Source organism: Giraffa tippelskirchi, chromosome 8 (assembly GCF_054371585.1).
Source record: "Giraffa tippelskirchi isolate mGirTip1 chromosome 8, T2T-mGirTip1v1.2.pri, whole genome shotgun sequence".
Lineage (NCBI taxonomy): Eukaryota > Metazoa > Chordata > Mammalia > Artiodactyla > Giraffidae > Giraffa > Giraffa tippelskirchi.
The window spans coordinates 163120027-163138480 of record NC_137282.1 but is presented as its reverse complement, the minus strand read 5'-3'; the positions used below and the strand labels follow the sequence as shown (position 1 = coordinate 163138480).

Genomic DNA, 18454 nt, shown 5'->3' with positions numbered 1-18454 from the left:
CCAGAGAAGCTCACCACATTTCTGTCACTACCCAAAAGGCCAGGGCTTGAGGCAGTTTTGGGCTAGTGATAGAATTGTGGTAGCTAAGAGATCCCTCAAGCCCTGGCCACCAATAACCCCCATCCCTTCACACACTGCCATAATTTCTAGACTACAGATTAGCTTTGCCTGGTCTACAATTTCACCTAATTGGAATCATAATATACATATTATATATTTATATATATTACATATAATGTATACACACACACTGTTTCATGTCTGGCTTGCTTTATTCAGCACAGTGTTTCTAAGAGTTGTCTGTCTCGCTGCGTATGCTGGTACATTTATTTTTTCACTAAGTAGAGTTCCATTGCGTGAATAAACCAAACTTTGTTTTTTCCCTCCACTGTTGCCGGGCCTCTGCGGCGGCGTCTCTGGTCCGAGGTTATTACGAATGAGGCTGTGCTAACCGTTTGTGTACAACCAGTTCTCCACACGCATCGTAAGCGTGTTTCCATCTCTCCTGGGTAAATCCTCTGGGAACAGAACTACTGGATCATGTGGCAAGGGTGTGTTTGCCCTTTTAGGAGACCTGCCCAGTGAGTTTCCCAAATGATTTTACCCTTGTGTGTTCTCACGAGCGACACTTGAGTTCCAACTGAGCTTTGTTTACAACAGTCTGTCCTGTGGTCCATCTTTTTAATTTTCAGTCATTCTAGAGGAAGTGTGGTCTGATCCCTGGGTCGGGAAGGTCCTCTGGAGAAGGAAATGGCAATCCACTGCAGCAGTCTTGCCTGGAGAATCCCATGGACCGGCGAGCCTGGCGGGCTGCAGTCCGTGGGGCCGCACAGAGTCAGACACGACCGAAGTGCCAGCATGGCAGACGGACTGTAGTGGGATTTCACTGCAGCTTTAATGTGCCTTTCACTGGGCATGTTTCCTGTGCTTTCCTATCCGTGCACCTTCTTTTGTGAAGCATTCTTTTATACCTTTTGTGCCTGTAAAAACAGGGGTATTTTGTCTTACTGTTGAGTTGCAATAATTTTCTTCATATACTCTGGAAATAAGTCCAGTGGAGATATATGTATTACAAATATTTTCTCTCAGGCTATGGCTTATGTTTTCATTTTCCCACAGATGTCTTTTGAAAAGCAGATGCTTTAAAATTTAATTAAGTTCAATATATACTCATATATATATTTTTTAATGAGCAGTGCTGTTTACGCCATCACTAACAAACTTTCATGTACCCCACAGCCATGAGGATATTCTTCCATGTTTCCCTGTAGAAGCTTCATATTTTTAGCTTTTACATATGGGCCTGTGGTCCATCTTGAATCAATTTTTGCCTGCAGTGTAAGTAGAAGCCAAGGTTCATTTTTTCTCTGTCATTTACTCACTTTTGATGGGATCATTTGTTGAACTTCACATTAATTTTAATGCCTTCTTAACAACGTCTCTGAGACCCTCCTTTACACTTGCCTCACTTTACCAACCAGTCACTTAGCAGCTCCCTGTGCACCCCCTACTTATTAATATTTCTGGAACTTCCTCAAAGGGTCGCTGAAATGTGCTGCCAGCTGCTCTGTGGATTGCAGTACTCACGTACGTCTGCAGGGCCCTCCTGCCCCGCTGGGTGAAGGCCACTGTCAAGACCCTCCTGGAAGAAACCTGGGCGCTAGCACTGCAGATGGGGCCACGGTGGGAGCACCAGGGTCCGAGTGGGGGGCTGCTCACTCCCCGGGCCAGGGCAGAGCGGGGGGAGGTGGCCTCCTTCCACTGCGGTACAGCTGGTCCTCCAGACCCAGATTCGTGGCCAGAACGCCCAGCATCTCCTGAACCATCCTGATCTTCCTGTAGCATTTCAAATTCAGTTTGAAAGACAAGAAGGAAACAGACATCAAGGCTCACCCTCCACATTCTATTCTCCCTTCATTTAAAAACCCATCTCTCCCCAGAACAAGCCAATCTTTCTTCCCAGCTGCAGTTCTCCACTGCTCCTAGGAGACCATCTTATTCCCACCTCCAAAAAGCTGCCATTTTTCTTCATGGAAGGGTTCTCTGAAAGTCTTCATCTAATCTTTCCATGACTACAAGCTTCATTTCTGGAAGAAACAATGCTCCTGATGTGAACCTTGGGGCAGAGGGTCAAGCCTGCCCTTGACACCTGCCTGATGTCTTTCACTCACTGTCCCAGTCAAACACGCCCAGCGCCCCTACAAGTCAGGCTCAGGGGCCACCACTCCTATGGACTGGCTACAAATGCAGGGCCCCTCCCCAGAGATGGCTGGTCCGCAGTCCCAACCTCAAACTGTGTGGCTGGCGTTCCTGGTGACCAGCCCCGTCCTGAAGCTCTCCCAGGACCCGCCAGCAGTCACCTCATTGGCTCTCCTGTCACTCAGGAAATTCCAAGGATTTTTGAAGCTCGGTGCCAGAAACTGATTTCAAAGTTCAGATATATTCTTTTTGCATCACAAGTATCAACTGAAAATCACTTAAAACTAATAAAAGCCAAATATGAAATAAATTAATAAAAGTCAAGGCCCTTCTGTTATACCAGTAAGACCAGTAATAAACTAGAAGAATTTGACGGTCTCAGTACAGCAGCAAGAAGTATACAGTTTATTGGAATAAACTTAATGAGAAATATGGTGCGGAGTGCAGGGGACACAGGGGAGTCAGGACAAGAAAGGTGGATGAGGCTGTCAGGGGAGAGGACCCTGCAGCAGGAAGGGGAACCGACGACCCTGGGGCTGACGTTTAGGATGCAGACTAAAGACAGCGGGGACGTGCGTCACAGTGGGGTTAACTGAACTCAGAATGCCCAACACACCTTGGGTATGAATGTGAGGGGCGAGACGACGCCCGAGGCTCGACAACACTGGCAGCTTATTACACGGCAGCACTCGGGACCCCCAGCCACACTGAGACTTTCCTTGTGGCCACTGAACAGATGGCCGATCTGAGAGCCGAGCCACGCACACGACCGTCACCCGCATTGTGATTCTGGGGCCGGAGGACAGAGGGAGAACGCCATGGCCGGCTGAAACTAAAGCGGGGAGGGACTGAAGGAGGAAATGTAAGCCGAAGGTTTATTGCTTTACGTTGATCTCATTCACTACAGTCTTATAATAGGGTTTAAATTTATTTGTATTTATGTTGATGAAAAAAGAAAGTTTAAATCTAGACAGGGAAGCTGGTATGGTTTATTCATTTTATTTTTCTAGTATCACCATCTAGTGGAGAAAACTTTGAACTTCAGACAGAATGAGCTGGGGTTCAGGAAAACAGAGTCATAGAGGGCTTAGCAGGTGACCGGCAAGGTACTAAACACCTTTACATTCCTAGGATGGCTGACCGCTCACAACAGGCTGGCAGGCATTGCCGGAACCCCCTCAGGTTTGAAAGCTGAGTCTGCGAAGGGCAGCAGCTTGCCCAAGGTCACACCACGGCCCAGTCAAGCCCAGATTCGAGGGCAAGTCGGTGCATTTTCACCTCGCATTCCATTCAAGTGGCTCGATTTTATTCATGGATGAGACCACGGGAGTAAAGTACATGTACACGTGGAGATACGGAGAGTTTGTCTTCTCTTTTTTTCCTTTTTATGATTTTTTTCTTTTAAATATATATATATATATATATATGAACAAAGCACTTGTATAAAAATAAGACAGGACTATACTATATAGCTTTGTATCTTCTAACATGTACTCCGTATTACACAATAAATGCTTTCCCATTACAGTAAAAACTTTTGAAAATATATACTAGGTAACAATAAAGGCAGATACAGAATTACACTTATATGTATATACACAGTGGATTCTTAAAATGCGTTTTAAAAGACTGGAAGAGGGTGTTGAAATATTAACAGTGAGAACCTGAGTAGATTTTTCACAATAAGTGTGTATTAGTTCTAAAAAAAATTACATTTTAAGCTCTACATTTATTAAAAGATTCAAGAAGCTTCACAGATGTTGTCTAGTTTGTTGTTACTATTTCAAACTATTTTGTGTTAAAGGTGACCATATTTCCATTTATTTCTACAAATGTTTAAAATTAACGTAGTGTACTATGTTTCCATATTTAGAAATACTTTCCTTCCAAACTCATTTTGAGGACAGCCAAGCACCTGACTAGCAGCAGAACATGCCTCACCAAACTGTGTCACCTTGGCCTAAGGACTGTACTGTTGTTCTTTAGTCGTTCAGTCCTGTCTGACTCTTTTTGTGACCCCATGGACTGCAGCCCACCAGGCTCCTCTCTCCATGGGATTTCCCAGGCAAGAATACTGGAGTGGGTTGCCATTTCCTTCTCCAGGGGATCTTCCTGACCCAATGATTGAACCCTAGTCTTTCGTATCATCAGGCATATTCTCTACCACTAGGCCACCTAGGAAGTCCACAGATTATACTGAGCTGAAGGCAATTAAGCTGATACAAGAAAAGCTCTCTGCTCTCCGCTTACTTCCTAAGAGCAGGACATAAATTTGCAAAGGTGTCCCCCATCCCACCTGTTGGAGAAGGAAATGGCAACCCACTCCAGTGTTCTTGCCTGAAGAATCCCAGGGACAGGGGAGCCTGGTGGGCTGCCGTCTATGGGGTCACACAGAGTCAGACACGACTGAAGTGACTCAGCAGCAGCAGCAGCCCCATCCCATCTACCAGGAAGAGCAGAAGTTAACCACCAGAGGGAACCCTAACCCGAACCCTCATCGGCCCAGAGGGGGCACCAGAGAAAGCTACACGATATACTTAACTAGTTCTTGTCTCCCATTTGTTGTTGTGGTTGTTCAGTTGCTCCGTCGTGTGTGACTCTCTGCGACCCCATGGACTACAACACACCAGGCTTCCCTGTCCTTCACTATCCCCCAGAGTTTGCTCAGACTCATGTCCATTAACTCGGTGATGCCATCCAACTATCTCATCCTCTATTGCCCTCTTCTCTTCCTGCCCTCAATCCTTCCCAGCAGAGTCTTTTCCAATGAGTTGGCTCTTTCTATCAGGTGGCCAAAGTATTGGAGCTTCAGTTTCAGCATCAGTCCTTCCAATTAATATTCAGGGTTGATTTCCTTTAGGATGGACTGGTTTGATCTCCTTAAGCATCCAAGGGACTCTCAAGAGTCTTCTCCAGCACCACAGATGAAAGGATCGATTCTCCAGTGCTCAGCCTTCTTTATGGTCCAATTCTCACATCCATACATGACTAATGGAAAAACCATAGCTTTGACTAGACAGACCTTTGTCAGGAAGTGATGTCTCTGCTTTTTCACACACTAGGCTTGTCTCCCATTAGTTTCCCATACATTTGCCTTAACCGTTTGCCTCCCTAAACGCAACACCCTTTTCCTTTGTCCAGTCACTTCTCTTCAGACATGTTGGTTTTTCTGCTAAGTTGCCATCCAAGCCCCGGTTCATCCCTAGGTACTCCGTGTGTATGAGACCTGCACATATTCACAGTCCTGGTTTCCTCTCTTTAATCTGCCTTCTGTTGGTAAAATTCAAAGGGCCCAGCTAATAAAACCTAAGGCAGAGTGAGGAAATTTCTCTCTAGGCTCTGAAAACCTCTTCTCCAAGTACCTGCTTTTGTGAAGTTCAGGGGCTGTTTGCTCTGGGCAATAAGTAAAAGGTTATATAAAAGTTCATTTCAAACTGTATGATGGTCAAAGGGTAAAGATTGTTTCTCAACTCAATTTTGCTTACCTCTTTCTAATAATGCTTCCTTTGGGCCTACCATATCTAGTTGGAGAAACCATCAGAAAATCGGATTTCAGTCCTCTTTACAATTGCAGGGATATTGCAACACATACTTTAAATACAGTTATCAACTGAAAAAATATTTCCTTTGTTGTTCTTTTTATACCATCTTTTATATACTGCTAGTTCTCTGTGGTGCTGGAGAAGACTCCTCAGAGTCCCTTGGACTGCAAGGAAATCCAACTAATCAATCTAAAAGGAAATCTGTCCTGAATATTCATTGGAAGGACTGATGCTGAAGCTCCAATGCTTTGCCCACCAGATGCAAAGAACTGACTCACTGGACACGACTGGGCGATAGAACAAGTTCTCTGCGATCCATTCCTTTTTGTAAAATCATCGCACAAGAGGCTCATACATTCCTTAGGTGGTTGCCTTTCGGTTAAGTTTGAAGCGGTTCTTATGCAGATGAAATAGAAATTCCAGTCTTGTCAGCTTTTAGGAAAGTCAATTCTTCCCTAAAATGTTTCATTTGTTTTCATCCCACCTCTGTGTCCTTTCTCTAAATACCAAAAAGTCAGGTTTGCGACATGTTTTTTAATTGGTTTCAGAAAAGCAGGAACGCGGCTCAGAGACGACCATTCCCTCGCCCACAGGCCAGAGCCTAGCGGATCCCAACCCGACGTCGCTCGTCCGCCGGCGCCTCAGCGCCCGGCGGTGTCAGGAGATGGCCGCGCGTTCCTAACGTTTAACTACGAAGCGGCCGTGAAACACCACGCGTTTGCGGTAAAAGGCCAACAGTCTGGGGCGAACGGTGCTAGACGTGTGTCTCCTGCCGCCGCCGAGGGTGGCGTTTCGGCTTCCCTGTGACCCGTCCCTGCCCGGCGTCCCGCCCGCAAGTCCACCGTTGCCCCCACTTCCCCGCCCTCTGACTCCGCACTCCGCCCCGCCCCCTACCCGAGCGCAAAGCCACGCCCCTTACGCGGCCGCGGCGCGTGTCCCATCGCTCTGCCGTCCCGCCCGCGGGTGGGTTTGCGCATGCGCAGCCTGCCGGCCTCCCACGGCGCCGACCGGAAAGGGACGCACCGCAACCAGAGCCTCCGCGGACTACGTTTCCCGTGAGGCCGTGCGAGCTGCTGCTGCCGGCGCCGGCCGGGCGGGCTACCGCGGACTACATTTCCCGTCGGGCCGTGCGAGCCGGCGCCGGCCGGAAAGGAGCGCTTCTCAGCCGGCCGATCGACCGCGGACTACGTTTCCCGTCGGGCTGTGCGAGCCGGCGCCGGCTGTGGCCGGGCGGGCGACCGCGGACTCCGCTTCCCGGCGCGCCGCGCGAGGCGGCGGGGCGGCGGGCAGAGGGCGGGCCGACGCGGGCGGCCCGGACGTGAGGCCTGAGCGGCGCCCTGCACCGGGCCGCGCGCGTCCTGCCGCCTCCCGGAGCCGGGGGCGCGCGGCGGCCGCCATGGAGGTGAGCAGGCCGGAGGACGACCCGCTGCTGGCGCAGCTGCACCGGGTGCAGTGCCCCGTGTGCCAGCAGGCCATGCCCGCCGCGCACATCAACGCGCACCTGGACCGCTGCCTGCTGCTGCACCCGGCGGGCCTGGCGGAGCCCGCGCAGCCCCGCGCCAAGCGGCGCCGGCCGTCCGAGAGCTCGGCGCTCAAGCAGCCGGCCACGCCGACGACGGCCGAGAGCAGCGAGGGCGAGGCGGAGGAGCCGGACGACGGCGGCGAGAGCGAGGGCCGCGAGAGCGACGACGCGCCGCCCACGCCCAGCGGCGCGCGCCTGCTGCCCGACTTCCCGGGCGCGCGGCCCGGCAGCCCGGGCGGCAAGGGCGCGGGGCCGCGGCCGGCGGCGGCGGCGGCGGCGGGCGGCGCGTCCCCGCGGAGCTGGGGCGAGGCCGAGGCGCCGGAGGAGGAGGAGGCGGCGGGCGACGCGGACGGCGAGGACGACGCGGGCCGCTGGGACGCGGGCGCGGGCGCCGCCGCCTTCGGGGCCCCCGGGGGCCGCCCGCGCGCGCCGGCGGCCGAGGAGGTGCGGCAGCTGCTGGAGGGGAAGCCGCTGGCCGACACCATGCGCCCCGACGCGCTGCAGGACTTCGTGGGGCAGGGCCGCGCCGTGGGGCCCGAGACGCTGCTGCGCTCGCTGCTCGAGGCCAGCGAGGTGCCCTCGCTCATCCTGTGGGGGCCGCCGGGCTGCGGCAAGGTCAGCGCGCCGTCCCGGCCCTCTGCGGGGGAAATGGGGGGGTCAGAGCAGGGCCCCCCAGGCATCCCGCCCTGCCCGCACCCCCTGGCTGTTAGTAGCCTGTCTCGGGAAAAAGGCAGGCGGCCTGGAGCAGTTTCCCATCCGAGAGTGTGTGCATTCAGTTTTGGGGAAAAAAAAAAAAAAATTCGAAAATTTTTAGATTTTTGTTGTGCTTCCTTCTGGCTATTGGGTTTCTTGTTCATTCGTTTTGTTGTCGCATTCAGGTCTTTATCAAATCTTGAAACTGTACTTATTTAACGGCTGACCTGAGTACTCCTCTTTGCAAGTCGCTTTCGTACGCTGTTTTCCATAACTTCTTATGATGCCCTGTCGTTTAGAGGAGAGACTGGGTGCGTCCTGGTGTCCAGTGCTTTCTTAAGAATTAGCACAAGCCCGGAGAAGGCAATGGCACCCCACTCCAGTACTCTTGCCTGGAAAATCCCAATGGACAGAGGAGCCTGATGGGCTACAGTCCATGGGGACGCTAGGGGTCGGACACGACTGAGCGACTTCGCTTTCACTTTTCCCTTTCATGCACTGGAGAAGGAAACGGCAACCCACTCCAGTGTTCTTGCCTGGAGAATCCCAGGGACCGCGGAGCCTGGTGGGCTGCCGTCTGTGGGGTCGCACAGAGTCGGACACGACTGAAGTGACTTAGCAGCAGCAGCAGCAGCAGAGGTGGGCACTTAGGATACTGGAATCGAGGGAACAGCGTTGGAAGAATGCTTGAGCAGCAGTCTGAAGGAGCCTTAAGGAGGCAGGTGCTAAAACTGAAAAAAGAGAGAGCCACGCGGTGTTTAAATATATACATCTTATCTGCTGGAAAAGGGAGAAAGCACCACAGAGTGGAAAGCAAAACCCAGGATTAGGCGCAGAGGAGCTCAGAGCTGTGAGGTTCAGACACCTTGATGGTGTTTCTGTGGTTTTTCTAGCTTTATCCTGTTGACGTGTCTCGCTTCTCGTGTACTTGCCTTTGGTCGGGAGCTGTCAGATGTAACCCAGATAGCATGGTGCTGTGCAGTAGCACCCTTGCTGATTCCTGAGAGCTCCTTACTTGAGATGGTCGGGACGGTTGATCAGGTGGTGGGGGTAGAAGAGGCAGAGAACAGGAAGAGCGTCCCTCGGGCGGTGAGCGGGGCGCGCTCCCAGGAGGTGCCCGGCCGGAAGGGCGGTGGGCTGGGCTGGTCAGTGCGGTGGGGGGTGACCGGCCACAAGCCAGGCAGGTGTGGCTTCTGGGCTGGGACTTGCTGAGGAGCAGCCGCAGTGTCTGGTGGGGCCATGTGACCTTCAGAAAATAAAATGCCCCCTTGCCACTCATTCCGCAGCGCATTTGCCCCTCTTCACCCCCACTCTTACTGCTGCACTTCGCTGCCAACAGTAATAAACTTAACGAGAGCGTGTGTATGCAGCCCCAGTAAGCGCCAGGTGCTGAGCAGCACTTTTCCTTGGATTTCTTCGCTTCCCGGGAAGCACTGACAGAGGCATTGCTGCTGCTTCCCCGCGTCCGCATCGGACGGTCACACGTGGTGAGGGTCACCGCTTTTGTCTCCCAGTTCAAGGGCTGGTTCTCTTGTGCGCTGCCCTGCGAGCTTCGGGCTGTGGTCCCCCTGGCCGGGGGGTCTGCGCCTCGCAGGCTGGTGTTGCTGCTCTCGGCTGGGCGAGGTTGCAGCTACCGTGGCTCTGCTGCGTCCATTCAGTAGCTCCTTCCATGGATTCCAGAGACCTTAGTGCCCCCCAGACGGCATCAGCGGGGTAGACGTGACGGACTGGAGGTCAGGGTCAGCTGCGCTTGCAGCTGCTTTTCCTGGTTGTTTGTACGCGCTGCGCTGTTTCAGCTGGTTCTCTACCGCCGAGCACCCCAGTGTCCAGGCCCGTCCCTCCACCTCACAGTCCCCGCTCTGTCCTCTCGCAGACCACGCTCGCCCACATCATAGCCAACAACAGCAAGAAGCACAGCATCAGGTTCGTGACGTTGTCGGCAACCAGCGCCAAGACAACCGACGTGCGGGACGTCATCAAACAAGCTCAGAACGAGAAGAGATTTTTCAAGAGGAAAACCATCCTTTTTATTGATGAGATTCATCGATTCAATAAGTCTCAGCAGGTACGTGCTCTTCCTTCTGTTTCCTTCTGGCCCTTGCGAATGTGGACTTGAGTGTGAAGCCTGTGCGGTCACTGCACAAGGGCTCAGGGTGGGGGTGACTCTAATTCTCCATCTGCAGGAGCCCAGGCCCTCCGTCCTTCTCCTTCATGCCTGCTACCCTCACTTTTTCTCAGCATTTTTTGGGTGACCAGAAAATGCTTCCTCTGTCTGATAAATGAAATTGCAGGTATATCCCGGGGCTGTTGATATGAGAAAAACTACTTTGGATCAAGTTTCCAATTTTCAAGCATTTGTAATTGAAACATCAGGACTCAGTGGACAGCTTAAGTTGCTGATTGAATCCTGAACTCAGGATTAGGAAAAGAAGGAACAGCCAACTCACCCTGGATCCTGCAGATTGTCGACTGGGGTCAACGTCTTCTGTTTTCCTTCCTGATCAGGACACGTTCCTTCCTCACGTGGAGTGTGGGACCATCACCCTGATCGGGGCAACCACGGAGAACCCCTCCTTCCAGGTCAATGCTGCTCTCCTGAGCCGCTGCCGGGTCATCGTGCTCGAGAAGCTCCCCGTGGAGGCTGTGGTGACCATCCTGATGCGAGCAGTCAACTCCCTGGGGATCCAAGTGCTGGACTCCAGCCGCGCTGCTGACCCTCTGAGCCACGGTGGCAACAGCAGTTCCGAGTAAGCAGCTCTGGCTCTGGGTGAAGGGGAGCTCTGGCTGGGCTGGAGGGCAGGATGGAGGAGGGAGTCCTTCCAGGATGGACGGGCGGATGTGGTGCTGGGCTGCAGAGGGACTGCTGTCTCTGCAGAAGGAGAGACCTCCCGTCCCGGGCGCCCCTGAAGCTGCTCCGGCTCTGACTGTAGCTGCCTGGCCCTGGCTTTAGTTCTCGGGTGTTGGGCTTGGTGCTGACGGATTCTGGGCTTTTCCTTGCACACCTTTTTATCAAGGCTCAGAAAACCTGGAGAGGCCTTATTGATTATTTTCTTCATAGGAGAAACTTACGTCATGAATCTTCTGAAGTTTATACTCAGATTCCAATCTTCCTTTTCCTGCAGTTTTTTTTCTGTAAAACACTGAGTAAGAATTAGTGTAAACGTTACTCTAAACTTCTTCAAGTGTTTCTAGGGTGATTGTTGTGCATTCTGGAAGTCAGGCTCAACTCCACGAAAGGAAAGAAATTGTAACTGAAAGCGATGCCTTAAAGTCCGTCCGTTTCCTCCGGGTGACGTCTCTGTGTCGTGAGAGGCGTGTGTATCCTGGGCGCTCGGTTGCCTTGCGTGGAGCAGGGCTCGTCCCTTGTCTTTGTTGGAAGCTCTCCTCCGCCACCCCTCCCGTATGTCCAGCCTCTGCCATTTGCTCCCATCCCAGAGGCAGGAGGCATTACCTGGGGCGCGGGAAAGACGCAGACAGGGACCCCCGGGGGGCAGGTTGCATGGCTTGAGGGTCAAGCTGGGGTGGAAATGCCACCCACGCCGGGCTGAGGGGCCATGAGAGGCCTGCGGGCATGGATCGTGGATGCTTCAGTCGTGAAAGCACGTCACCGTGTCCGGACTCAGGGCGCACTCTGCATACTGGGTGATGAGGTCCCTGTACACTTCTCTGTCTGTCCTGGGCCTGAGCGCCCCTGCTCGCCCTCCCCGGAAGCGTCGGGGTTACAGGATATTTACTCCTCTTCAGGACCCGTGTGGTGTCAGCGGGGTTGGGAGGAACTGGCTGGCAGCTGGAACCTCTGTGCAGCGTTGTTCTTGGCAGTCAGTTCCCATTGGGAGACTTGCCTCGTGACCATCCCGAGCAGGCCTTTTATGACTGCGACACATCTGTGTTTAGAAAGACTAAGTTTGGATGGGGGTGATCTTGGAACGTGGCTCATGGGAGAAGGGACGAGGAGCTGTGGGAGATCAGGTGGGCTCACCCTGGTGCCCGTGACTCCACCCTGCTGGAAGGGGTGACGGTGGGACAGAGTGGACCTCAGGCACTGAGGGGGAGGATCGCATTCTCCAGCCATGGGAAGCTCATCTCCGTCTCTACAGGCTTTCTCGCAGCTGCTCGTTAGCCTCTGTCGTAACGAACGAGGCCCACTCACCGCCTGTCCATGAGGACTGGGCTCGGAGACCACCTGTGTACCTGTCCTCTGCCCACTTCCTGCCCCGGCTGTGCCCGGTGCAGAGTCACACACAAGGGCGGTCTGTGCCCCCGGGCGCTGACCCGATGCTGGCACAATGGCGGTGATCCACCCCTTTGTCTCTGGTGTTGACATTTTCCGTGATGCCTGTTTGGTAAAAAGATAATACTGAGAGTTCTGAGTACCTGGCTTGCTTTTCAAAATAGCATTTTATTATGAAGGTTGCAAACTCTATGATATGATCTAGTTTTGTTTTCAAAGCTCGACTGGATGGTCACAGGATAGTCACGTACAGGGTTTCCGGAGGTCCTGCCTGCCCCCAGGCCATCCAGAACCCCAGGTCCGCCCCCCAGCTCAGTGAGGTGGGTGGACGGCTCCCAGAGGGGGCTCAGCTAACGCCCTGTCAGCTGCTGTCCTCTCTGGGTGGTGCAGATAAGCATTTGTGGTGGTGTTTTCTTTTGCACTTCCCATATGTCTCAGTTTTTAAAAATACACGTTTCATCCTGAGGCTGTGGGGAAGCTGAAGTTAGTCCACTCGTGCAGAAGTGGAGCCTGTTGTCTGCCAGGTCCTGCAGATAAAGGACTCCCGTCCTGTGGCCCCAGCGTCAGAGGGTGGAGACGTGTCACCACCAAAGGGCAGCCCCACGACAGTGGCTCGCTCAGGCCTCCAGCCCCACGCTTCCCTGGCGTGTGGTCCTGTGGGCGCTCCGCTGCTGGGCAGCTTCCAAGGAGAAAGAAACCATCGCGGTTACTAGTTCTGAGGTGAGGTGTTGAGGCCATGTGCGTCTGCCCGCACCCCCCCCACACACACACACACACTTGTGGAGACACAGTTACACACACGCACATATACACACATATACACACTTGTGCAGACACAGTTACACATAGATACATATACACACATATACATGCACGCTTATTTTTTTTTATTAAATAAATTTATTTATTTTAGTTGGGGGCTAATTACTTTACAATATTGTAGTAGTTTTTGCCGTACATTGACATGAATCAGCCATGGGTTTACATGTGTTCCCCTTCCTGGAACATGCACACTTATATGCACATGTACACACGCTTATACACAGACACTTACACACACAGACACACTTACACACACTGACACACATATACACACTTATACAGACACACATATACATGCATCACACACAGACAGAGACACATGCACATATACACACGCACAGACACACGCAGGTGTGCCATCAGCAAGGCTGCCCTCCTCCGAGCCACCGCACCTCCTCTGCTGCTCGTCCCAAGCACGTTATCTTTCGCGCAGCTTGTCTAGTGTTTTTCCAAATCATCAAGAATCTGCTTTGGCAATGGCCGTCAGCTTTATAAAGAGCCAGTGCTGTGGTCTCAGTGTGTGTTGTGAGTGTCTGGTCAGGAAGGGGGAGGACGGGCCGACAGGAGAGCCGTTCATTGTGAGCTGACTCCTGGGGATGGAGAGGCAGCTGGGAGGCTTGGCTTTGGAAACACGGCATCCGTAAGACGCCACAGACGGGACTTCAGGGGCCGAGTGCAGCCTGGGGTCCTCGAGGCTGTCCACCCAGCGAGGCGGTGCGCCCTCTGAGCACTTGGGCCCAACCTGGTGGGTCCTTCAGAGTTGTTCTCCAAGTAGCTGCTTTAGATGATACACGTCGGTTTATTAACTGCTGTGACACTTCCAGCTGAAGGTTGACAGGGACGTGGCTGAGCCATAACTTTGAACAATTTTATTTTGCTTTGCACATACGTAGCTAGCCAGAAAGAATAAGACTCCTCTACATAGCTAAAAGTGTTGGATACCTTGTCTAACTAAACAGAATAGGAAAAGTTGCTCAATTAGACTCGGAGTCATAGTTAGACCTCCTTGACAAAGTACCCCCATGGCAGCATGCCCCAGGCCAGCGTCCAGCTTCCGGGTGCTGCTGTGCCCAGAGGGACTGGGGACAGGTTGTTTGTAAAATAAAGGATGTGCTTATAGGGATGTCACTCAGAATCTGCAGGGCATTGGATCCAGAGCTCCCCACCCCCACGGATACCAGAATCTGAGGCTGGAGGATGCGCAGGCCCCTTCTGTAACACGGCCTGATGTTTGCGTAGGACCAGAGCACATCCTCCCATGTACCCGATGGCGTCTCTAGGCGACTCCTCACACCTCTCACGATGTGAATAAACCACGTGTAGGTTGTTGCAAATATGCTCTAAATGCTTTGTAAGTGGTTGTCAGTGTGCGGCAGACTCAAGCTGTGCTTTTTAGAACTATCTGGAATTTTTCCCCCTAATACTTGACATCCGAGGCCGGTTGAATTCATGCATGTGGAACCTGGAGATGCAAAGGGCCAAATGTCGGGTGAAAAAGGACCAAACATCAGGTGAAATAATCTCAGGACTCAAGGGTGAGGCTCTGCTCAGCCTTGCCGATGCTGGCCGCATAACAACACAGACCCACCCCAAAACCAGGGTTCGGGATCCCTGGCGGAAGCTTGAACCTCGGGAGGGGCTCGATAGTGACCTTGCGGGGACAAGAGGTACAGCGTGCTGCAGAAGGGGCTGTCCAGAGTGTGACACGGTGATGGTGTTGCAGGCCCTCGGTGTTCATCGAGGACAAGGCGGTGGACACGCTGGCCCACCTGAGTGACGGGGACGCGCGGGCCGGGCTGAACGGGCTGCAGCTGGCGGTGCTGGCCCGGCTGAGCGCCAGGAAGACCTTTGGGAAGAAGGGCGGGCAGAGCTACCCCCCGAGCCGCGTGCTGGTCACAGAGAGCAACGTGAAGGAGGGCCTGCAGCGCTCACACATCCTGTACGACCGGGCAGGTGAGTGACCACCGGCCCCCAGGCCGCTCTGCGCTGGCCGCAGAGGCCCCGCCCGGAGCCTCCCATCACAGCGCTCTTTCCTGACTCGGGGATGACAGCTGGTGTGGAATTGTGGGAACTCAGGTGTGTGTTTTAGTTTAAGTAGCTTGGTTCGATTAGAGTTCTTTAATGAGAGTTAAAGTCCTTAATTCCCTTGTGGCTCAGCTGGTAAAGAATCTGCCCTCAGTAGGGGAGACCTGGGTTCGATCCCTGGGTTGGGAAGATTCCCCTGGAGAAGGGAAGGGCTACTCACTGCAGTATTTTGGCCTAGAGAATCCCATGGACTGTATATAGTTCAAAGGGTCGCGAAGAGTTGGACACGACTGAGCGACTTTCACTTTAATTCTTAAAAGCACAATTAAAAATTAAGCTTACGTAGAAGTTGATGCTTTTATTCTGTGCTAGTTTTTGTAAAGGTGAATTTTGCCATGTGCGCTTATCTGTTTTCATAAAACCATGTTTACAGACACCAAACCTGCCAGCAGCTCCTGTTAAATCCCTGAGCTGGAGCAGTAAACACCACAGGCACAGCGCTTTGTGTGTCTTTACAAAGACGTGGGCGATGAAGAGTCCCCTGTAGACGAGGGTGTGTGTGATTCTGGGCGGGGGCGCTGGAGTAGGATTTCCACCCCTTTAGAAGGAAGCTGGGGTCTCCACCGTGCCGCCTTCATCGCGGACCCTTTGCCACGGGCGGTCTCCCCGGCCCCGGCCCCGCCCCCCGACGGCGGCCCCGCCCCTCCGCGGGGCGGGGCGACGGCGGTGTCGGAGCTCGCTGTGCTCAGGCCCTGCTGGGTCTCTCGCCTGCTCGGGCTTCCCTGGGGACAGCTGGGGAGAGGCCTGCGGCTGGCTGAGCGGGGCTCTGCGTGCAGGGGAGGAGCACTACAACTGCATCTCTGCGCTGCACAAGTCCATGCGGGGCTCCGACCCCAGCGCCGCGCTCTACTGGCTGGGCCGCATGCTGGAGGGCGGCGAGGACCCGCTCTACGTGGCCCGGCGGCTCGTGAGGTTCGCCAGCGAGGACGTGGGTGAGTGACGGGCGCTGAGCGGGGCCACGGGCAGGGCTGTGATGGCCCGGGAGTGTTCTGGGCGTGCGGGGAGGGGACTCGGTGAAGGCCGTCGGCTGTTCTGGGCGTCTGGCTCCCAGGGTCACGGTTCCCCACTTCCCTCTGCAGTGACCCAGGGGGTGCGGGCCGCCTCGCAGCTCATGCCTTTGTCGCCCTGGGGCCCGTGGGACCCCGTGTCAGACGGCTGTCAGCAGCAGTTGCTCACGTGGCGTCCCCATGTGGCACTTGGTGATTCTTGTGGCACTCACACTTTAATCTCCGTTCTGTTTTTGTTTTGGAGGTCTGTGCCAAGTCCTCTTTGATGTCCTTGCTACAGAAAGATTGACTCCCTCAAGGCCTGGGTGACGGTTAGCGTGCTGAGCACTGAAGTGCTTTAGACACGATATTGTTGCTGACCGTGTCCTGTTAACATAAGCTCTGTACATGCGGGGAAACCAGAAAATTCGTGCCGCTTGCTGTGTTGCGGTCCTCACTTTACCTCGGTTTTTGCATTATTGCAGTATTCTAGAACCAGCCCAGGATCTCTCCGAGGTGCCTGTGTTGAAATGAAAGCAGCGTTTTAATTTTGCTTTGGGGTCAGGTGTTCTGGTCTTCATCAGACAGCTCCCCAGATATTAATAGAAGGGAGGGTTCGGCCCGTTTAAAGGGGAAGGTCCCAGAGCCTCGGCTCCCTTGGTGTGAGTGAGTGTTCCGCCTTCCGCGTGTCCAGCCTCGTGACTGTCTTCACGGCCTCTGCTCCTTACGTGTGTCGTGCGTGGTCTCCTGTTTTTCCTACTAGATGTAGAGCTTTGATCTCCAAGGAAACAGTTCTTGACCCTGCACAGTAACCACCCCGTGCACACCTCTGGAGTCAGCCAAGATCAGCTTTTGCTGAGTAATTCCTCAGTTAGAGTCTGCAGGCGGTGGTGGGTCGGCGCAGGGGTGTGCACTGGGACTTAACTCGCCCCTGTTCGTGTGTGTGGCAGGCCTGGCCGACCCGTCCGCGTTGACACAAGCAGTCGCCGCCTACCAAGGCTGTCACTTCATAGGCATGCCCGAGTGCGAGGTAAGGCCCCCGCCCTGTGCCGCCCCTTCGGGGGGACGCCTCCCTGGGCCTGGACCGCGGAGGAGGCTGCCTGGCTCTCTGACGCCCATCTGGAAGCTTAGATGCTGGGGTGGGGGGGACCTCAGTGTCAGCAGGGTCTCGTGGGGGCTCCGCGGAGGCGCTCAGCGTTTCCTGGGGGCAGGACTGTCAGAGGAGCTGAACAGGACGTTTCTGCAAGTTCACCCACAGACAGAGCAGCTCCTGCTTAGCTTTACACGGCGGGGTTCTAAGAAGAATTTCATACGATAAAAGGTTCTTTCAGTTTACAAAAAAAGAAAACCACCAGTCTGGTTTAGCCTCGCCTCGTGGAGGGCCGCCTCCTCCCTGTCGTGGTCGCCAGGCTGTGGGCCCCGCGGGGAGTCAGCACGAGGGGTCTCCCCGAGTTAACCCGGGCGGCACCCCACCCGCACAGGTGCTCCTGGCCCAGTGCGTCGTCTACCTGGCGCGAGCCCCGAAGTCGGTGGAGGTGTACAGCGCCTACAACAACGTCAAGGCCTGCCTGCGGGGCCACCAGGGGCCGCTGCCGCCCGTGCCCCTGCACCTGCGCAACGCACCCACCAGGCTGATGAAGGAGCTGGGCTACGGGCAGGGCTACAAGTACAACCCCGCCTACAGCGAGCCGGTGGAGCAGGAGTACCTGCCGCCGGAGCTGCGGGGCGTGGACTTCTTTAAGCAGCGGCGGTGCTGACCGAGGCGGCCGCCCGGGCCGGGGGCTGGCGGAGGCTGTCGTGGGCCCGCCTTTTGTGCCAGAGACGAGCGTTCCTGAGGCGGGAGCACAGCTACTGCAGCTGCATGTGTGACGTGACGTTGTGTTCGTCTGCACCCTGTGCGACGTGATGCTCGTGAAACGTTCTGGCAGCTTCGTGCAATGGATTCACGTTATAAGGAGGCATCTATTTTGTCATAGTATTTAAGTCATAATGTCATTTCAAAATTTAGTTCTGTAGGTTTCTTTTCCTTTAAAAAATGTTTATTCTGAGTGCTTTTAATTGGTAAAAAAAAATGTAATTGTGGTTTAATACTGCATAGTGTTTTGGGTATTTTTTTTATATGCAAAGGTCTTATGAGCCAATAAAACTATTTCAAAGTACTCTTCAATTCTTGCCTGTTTTCCACCTGGGATCTGAGGTTCCAACATCTATCAGTGTTACATTCTGATGGGTAAACATGGAAAGAAAAATGCTTTTAACATAGTTCAGAAGTCTGTGTGTCTGTTGAAAATCAACTTTAAAAGTTTTGAAGGATTTTGAAGCATCATCGTGATTGATTTAAGTACAGTTAATCTTCAGTTCCAGAGTTGGTTGG

The 18454-nt window shown here is 53.7% G+C and overlaps 1 protein-coding gene across 4 annotated transcripts; it reads left to right on the top strand.

Moving 5' to 3' along the window:
• The first annotated feature begins 6939 nt into the window (after positions 1-6939).
• On the top strand, positions 6940-18247 carry WRNIP1 (WRN helicase interacting protein 1). 4 transcript variants are annotated; one of them, XR_014063008.1, is made up of 7 exons: positions 6940-7878; positions 9830-10021; positions 10462-10703; positions 14733-14962; positions 15871-16939; positions 17031-17110; positions 17562-18247. XR_014063008.1 is itself a non-coding variant. In XM_081523363.1 (7 exons), the coding sequence occupies exons 1-7, from the start codon at positions 7138-7140 to the stop codon at positions 17835-17837; spliced, it is 1746 nt and encodes a 581-aa protein (XP_081379489.1). In that variant the 5' UTR covers positions 6940-7137; the 3' UTR covers positions 17838-18247. The 4 variants fall into 4 exon arrangements, 3 of the variants coding, with proteins under 3 accessions (XP_081379489.1, XP_081379488.1, XP_081379486.1); XM_081523363.1 differs by having other exon boundaries at positions 6940-7707; positions 15871-16026; XM_081523362.1 differs by having other exon boundaries at positions 10537-10703; positions 15871-16026.
• The last annotated feature ends 207 nt before the right edge of the window (positions 18248-18454 follow it).